We start from the raw sequence: 6485 nt of genomic DNA, 5'->3' as shown, positions 1-6485 counted from the left end.
TATAAACAATGAAACTTGGTTAGTTTGCTTTTTGGATAAACAAAGCAATGAATATTAAAATGATACATAAAATAAAACATATTAAAACCATTTATACATCAAAATATACTATTTACTAAAAAAGAGCATATTACAATATATATATATATAGTTGATCATATAACTTAAATATAAGAATATGGACAGGGTTTCGGTCAAAAAAGAACAAATAGTTTTTAACTATTTAATGTCCGACGTTTCGTCCCACTTTGCAGGGCTTCATCAGGGCTAAAAAGATACAAAAAACAATTAAGAACATTAAAACAATAAGATAAGGTTATAGATAAGGATAAAATTACAATAGAAAACGATAAAATAAGGTAAATTAAGGTTGGATAAATATTATCTAAAAATTAAGTGATAAGATTTTATTTATATATAATTTTCTTATCACTTAATTTTTACATAATATTTATCCTGCCTTAATTTACCTTATTGTATCTTATTTTTGTAATGTTCTTAGTTGTTTTTTGTATCTTTTTAGCCCTGTAAAGTAGGGCGAAACGTCAGACATTAACTAGTTAAAAACTATTTGTTCTTTTTTGACAGCAACCTGTTCTTTTTTGACAGACCATCTTTTTATATTAATTCTTCTGTTTTAGTCCTTTTCCTCAAAAGTTTTCTGTTTTTTTCTTGCTTTTTTCTATTAGAGGAATACTATGGTAATATATTATATAAAAAAAAAACTGATAATAAAAAATGTTTTTCTATTACCAGCTGAATTTACAACAACTTCATATTTTATTTTTCTTAATTTAGTTATAGTTTATTTTTTTGTAATTAGTTATAGGTAGCCCCTGTAGAAATAATACTGACTGCAAAGCACAGAATAACTCAGTATGTCTTTATGGAATTTGCCAGTGTGAACAAGATTTAGTAGTATCACCCAATAACAGATCTTGTCTACAAAGTAAGTATAACACCAACTTTGTTGTAATGCTTGTATTTATTAGAAATAACGTAAACCTATATTTATAACTCATATTTAAAAAAAATATTCATAGAGGCTAAAAAATTAGAAGATGAATGTGTGGAGAATGTTCAGTGTGACTCTATCTATGGGGTAAAAGATCTGGTTGTTTGTGCTTCATTTCGTTGTGTTTGCAGCGCTAATGCAATTCTCAGAGACAATAGATGCTTTCGAAAAACTCGTAAGTCATTTTACTATGCAATTTTTTTATTTTATAGTTATAATTAATATTACATCACTAATGATAATTATTACCAATAATATTTATATATTATTACTAAGAAATGTTAATTTTATAATTCATAAAATTGATTGTATCCTTTGAATTATTTTCAAAATATTTATAAATATTATATTACATTATTTTTTCTTTGGCATTAAATGAAAATTGGACAATAAACAATAACATTTTGTTAACTAACTATTTTCAAATCCATTTCAAATTCATTTATTCTATCAGTATTCGATACTCATTAAAAATTAAAGAAAAAACTTTCAATAACTAATATTGTTTCATGTAATTAATCATAATGAAACAAACATGCAAATGTCAAATCACAGATTAGTGTCAATTTTAGCATATAAATTATAAACTATCATAAGGATTATATGGATATTTAAATATGTTTATTACATTAACAGCTATAAAAATCAAAATATATTTCATTTTACATAATTGTTATTTAGGAATATATAACAAAACAGTAAAATTATTCTTTAATTTATTTATAAAATCTAAATGATTTTTTTATTTTATTAAAGTACATATAATCACAAAGATTGATAACATGACGTTTATTTAAAAAAGTATTTAATGAACATTTAGGTTAATTTTATTCACCAACTGCCTAGAATTACAATAAAATGTTAACTGTCAAATTGTAAAAGAAAATGTAATAAAATAAAAAAAATGTATATTTTTATATAAAGAACACTCTGTGGTCCCAAGTCTCTATGCATTTTCTCCCATAAAAACACTTTATATCATAATTACAACATTTAATATTGAAGACGATAACATTAATACTAAAGTTATTCTTTAAAATCTGATAGTTATATAACACCTCAACAATAGATGATTTAGAGACATACATCCTAATAAATAGAGTACAAATAACTAACTAATATCACAAATAAAAATCACAGTCATATTAGCTAATTTTTTTTTAAATTTAAGTAATTGTATATATAATTACATTATTTAATAATTTTATTTTTTATTAGTCTTAGGTAAATCTTGCAAAACAGATGATGAATGTGCTTCAATTCAATATTCTTTTTGCTATCAAGAAGTTTGTGCATGTGATCCAGATTTTTATCCCGATGATACTGGAACTCAGTGCTTCCCGTTCAATGGTAATTAAAAGAAATGTGAATAAAAATGGATTATTTAATTTTGTATGATCTATCATACATTTCTAATTTTTCTGTTACAACAGGAACCAGCAATATGACTGATATAAATTGCAAAGCTTCAAGTTTGGTCTGTAAAGTGTTAGGTGAACATGCATACTGTTCCAATGATATATGTGTTTGCTTTCCTGGTTATCATCTTAATCAGAACTTATGTGTAAAACAAAAAAGTAAGCAATATATTATAATTGAATTTTTTTTTATGAAGAGTAACTCACAAAATAAACATTAAATTTGAATCCAATATTTTGAAAATAGCATTAAGTACTGGGTAAATACAAAAGTCTTTGTGCATAATATAAGTTTTTCAATAGTATTCAAAATATTATTTTTCAAAATATTGGCCATCATTGTCAATTCCTTTAACCCATCATATTGCCAGACATTGAACTGGCATTTAGTTCTTGGACAAGAAATTAACATTTTGTTTGGAAAATAGTCCTTGGTTTTAGAGCTGAAAAACTCCCATCCCCTAATTTTTTATGAAGTTTTAAGCCTTTAAAAAAAATGCTCCATGACAAAAAAATATCCTGGTCAGACATCATGGTTATAAGGAGGATACAAGGTTCTAAGAAGGGCAAGATTCTAACACCATCCATTTTTGGTGTGCATTTTTCTTAGTGATCAAGTGAAGATGTGTGCCTTGAATTACTTTTGTATTATGCTAATCTCATTTGCAAAAGGACGACTTCCTTTTTGTGATTGTCGCTTCTGGAGTCTAACTTCTATCTATATCACCTTCAGTTTATTTGAAGGGCTGTTGTTCCACAATGTCTGCCACTCTTGGAATATAAACTCTCATAGTGGCTGCCTGAGTTCTAATGCTGTTAAAAAGGCTTTGGTAAAGTAAGTGCTTCTTTTCCTGTCCCATTAGCCATCTCATTGCCTTTGATGCCTATATGGCCAGGTGATCAAATAAAATATATTGATTTTCCAAAGTCGTGTAAAATTTTTAGAAGTCCTAAAACACAATGAAGTCCAGGGTGGTCTGGATACATGTTATCCAAGGCTTTGAATTCACTCAGTGAGTGTGACTACAACATTTTCTGCTGGTGAGTTAGAAACATTGAAATTGCATTAATCTCTGCAGTCTAGACACTACAAAGTTGGGATAATTTCTGTTAGTGCATTGTATTGGGAGTTGCAAAAGCGGTTGCTGTGGATGTGCTTGATTTAGATCCATCAGTAAATATTATCAAGTGTTCAGGAAGGGACCAGATTATTTTATAGTATTAGTTTTTTATACTCTTCTGGTTATGTATTTTCTTTTCTAAATTTTGACAGTTGTAGGTTTAATTTGGGTTACATATAAGTCCAATACTTCATTATACCTCAATACTTCAGGGTACTTCGTTTTTTATTTCTGTTAGTCTGATTTGCTTTAGCTCATTTATTGCAAAGGTCATTCTCTCTTACTGAGGCAAGCTGGTATTCTTGTAACGAGGCGCATTCCTGTGTGGTACACAGATTCAAGCTTGGCTAGACTATTTGTACAAGCGGAGCCGTAAACAAAGCTGCCATAATCTGTCTTGGAAGAAATTAGAGATATACTTAAAGTATTGTGCTCCTGCCAGCTCCCCAGTTTGTTCCGCTAAGTGCCCTTAATAGTTAAAGCTTTCCAATGCACCTTTCTTTCAATGATATTATGTGATATTACCAAGAGGGTTAAAAATTAACATATGATAAGTGAACAATGCCTAAATAAAGTTCTGGAGCAAGTGGTGTGTCTCCTTTCTTAATGAAGTATATGTTTTGTTTTGTCAGAGGAGAACCACAGTCCTGATGATATGGACCAACTATTAATACGATCAAATGCATCTTGAATTTTGTCTTTAATGAAAGAGATGTATCTTGCTCTGTATAAAATTGTGAGATTGTCAATGATGATTGTTGCTTTTCCTCCACGTGGTAGATTTAACCCTAGGTCACTGATAGCTAAGGTGAATAGAGTTGTACTTAATACACATCCTTGTGGCACCCCATCACATTCCCTTCAAAATGATTTTCGGATTCGGAACCAAAAAGAGCGACATAATTTATTAATAAAAAAAAAAAAGATTCATTTTTAAATCCCTCATCTCCTTCTTTATCTAGTATTAAATATGAGGAGCATTAGTTACAACCTCATTCAATTGTATAGGGTTTGAAGGCGTTCTTATTCAGCCCCACTTTTGTCTATTATTTAACCGAGATAAAATTATTTCTTTTAAACTTGAAAATAAAAGGTAATGTGAGAAAATAAAAAAAAAAATATATATATATATATATATATATATAGGCTATAAGTTAAGAAAAATATGAAATATAAGCTATTCTTATCTGTTTGAAGCCCATCAAGAGTACATGAAAACATAAAACCTTTTTCTATGAGATCTTACAACTGGCTGCCCAAGTCATGTGATGTATTCATGGAGGAGTCTTGGCCTGCCTTGATGTTACCTTCTTTCTGGTTTAATTTTGTAAAGGTCCTTTGTTTTCCTTTCATCATATATCTTATTCTCATGGCCAGTCCAGTTTCAATCTGCTTAGCAACTGCTAGCCTTTGAGTGTTGAGGATATTTATTATTAATTATATGAGAATATTTAATTTATCTATTATCATATTAATATACACCAATAAAATTCTTTATTGTTTAAGGCTTAGGTGAAGACTGTGAAAGTAATGCTGATTGTGAAGTAGATATGCAACCAAAGGAGAAACCAGGTGCAAGAGAATGCAAAAACAGTAAATGTGTATGCAAAAAAGGGTTCAAAGGAATTTTAGAGCACAACATATGTCAAAGTAATTATAGCCAGCATAATTATTTAAAATCAAAAATATTCTTGTAACATATTCTGCTTCACTTTTGAAGTTCAAGTATTCATCACTGTTATTACTGTAATTTTTGAAACAATTGTATGGCTTACGAGAACTATCGTATGACAAGTAACAATTTTTAAAATGATTAGAGTTTTGTACAAAATGCTTCTTGGTTTCTTTATAAAGCTAATTATACTACTCATTCACCTAACACCATTATTTCAATATGTTTGCCTATTGATATAAACTATATGAACCATTAAATAAAAATTGTAGAAATTTTCAATGTGTTCTGCTGAACAATTTTCATTGTGTTAGTTATCATATTCTTGCCCCAAACTCTTAAATTATAAATTTAAGAGCACTGATTTTGTAAGCATTTTGGGGCAAATGATATCTATAATTTTTTTAAAAAACTATTGATTTGAATAACTTTAGAAAAAAATGCAGTATATCTTCCTTATATCAACTCATTGATTTATACAATTTCTTTCAAACTGTCTTTAAAAAAAAAAAAAATTAAATCTAATAAAATATTGTCAGTGGTAATAATATACAACATACTGATATGAGTAAAATTATTTTTAATGAGTTGAGTCATTTGATCTGGAACTTTGGACTCATTGCAATGATGAAAGCCTCAAAACTTAGGTCAAAATATTGGTACTCATTAAAAATAAATTTACAACTATTTGTGTGTTTCTTCTTTTTTTTACCATACCATTTAAGCAATTTCTCCTTATATTGTACAAAAGTAGGTTTATTTTTAGACTAATTGAGTTTGATTTAGCTTACTTACTTGAGAACTTTATGAACTATTTTAGGGAAAAAGAAGTATAGTAAGCTTTTTCGTGTAATAATGTCTTTCTTGGAGTTTCAGTTAAATTTATTTTTCTAAATCAGTGTAAACGAGGAGAAACCTTTAAATCCAAGTAAAATATGGTACCATCGATGTTTATGATACATTTTTAAAAGTTATAAATTACATACACACTTTATTTATTTAATATTATCAAGTTTTTTTATAAAAATTGTCACAAAACATCGGTTTTCTCTTTTTCAAAACTGTTGAATTGGATTTTCTAAAAATTATTTAAGAACACAGGATTTAAAATCAAAATAGAATAATATTTTTTCCAACAGTTATGTTGAAATAATAAAAAATGAATATTCAGATAAAAAAAAAAGCAATAATATATATATTTATTTAACCAACACCAACACTTTTTTAAGAGGTAACTTAATTATATATTTATAATTATA

General features: G+C 27.6%; 1 protein-coding gene across 1 annotated transcript in view; it reads left to right on the top strand.

The window, feature by feature from the left end:
• Window positions 1-6485, top strand: part of LOC106687850 (prion-like-(Q/N-rich) domain-bearing protein 25) — a 9706-nt gene that overhangs the window by 2793 nt on the left and 428 nt on the right. The window contains exons 2-6 of the mRNA XM_014431995.3: window positions 824-949; window positions 1044-1190; window positions 2234-2365; window positions 2449-2592; window positions 5061-5204. Of these exons, the coding sequence (XP_014287481.1) occupies window positions 824-949; window positions 1044-1190; window positions 2234-2365; window positions 2449-2592; window positions 5061-5204 (693 nt within the window). The remainder of the gene's footprint in view (window positions 1-823; window positions 950-1043; window positions 1191-2233; window positions 2366-2448; window positions 2593-5060; window positions 5205-6485) is intronic.

This window comes from Halyomorpha halys, unplaced genomic scaffold (genome assembly GCF_000696795.3).
Source record: "Halyomorpha halys isolate HHAL.00 unplaced genomic scaffold, Hhal_1.1 Scaffold1017.1, whole genome shotgun sequence".
Taxonomy (NCBI): domain Eukaryota; kingdom Metazoa; phylum Arthropoda; class Insecta; order Hemiptera; family Pentatomidae; genus Halyomorpha; species Halyomorpha halys.
This window is presented reverse-complemented; position numbering and strand designations above follow the sequence as displayed.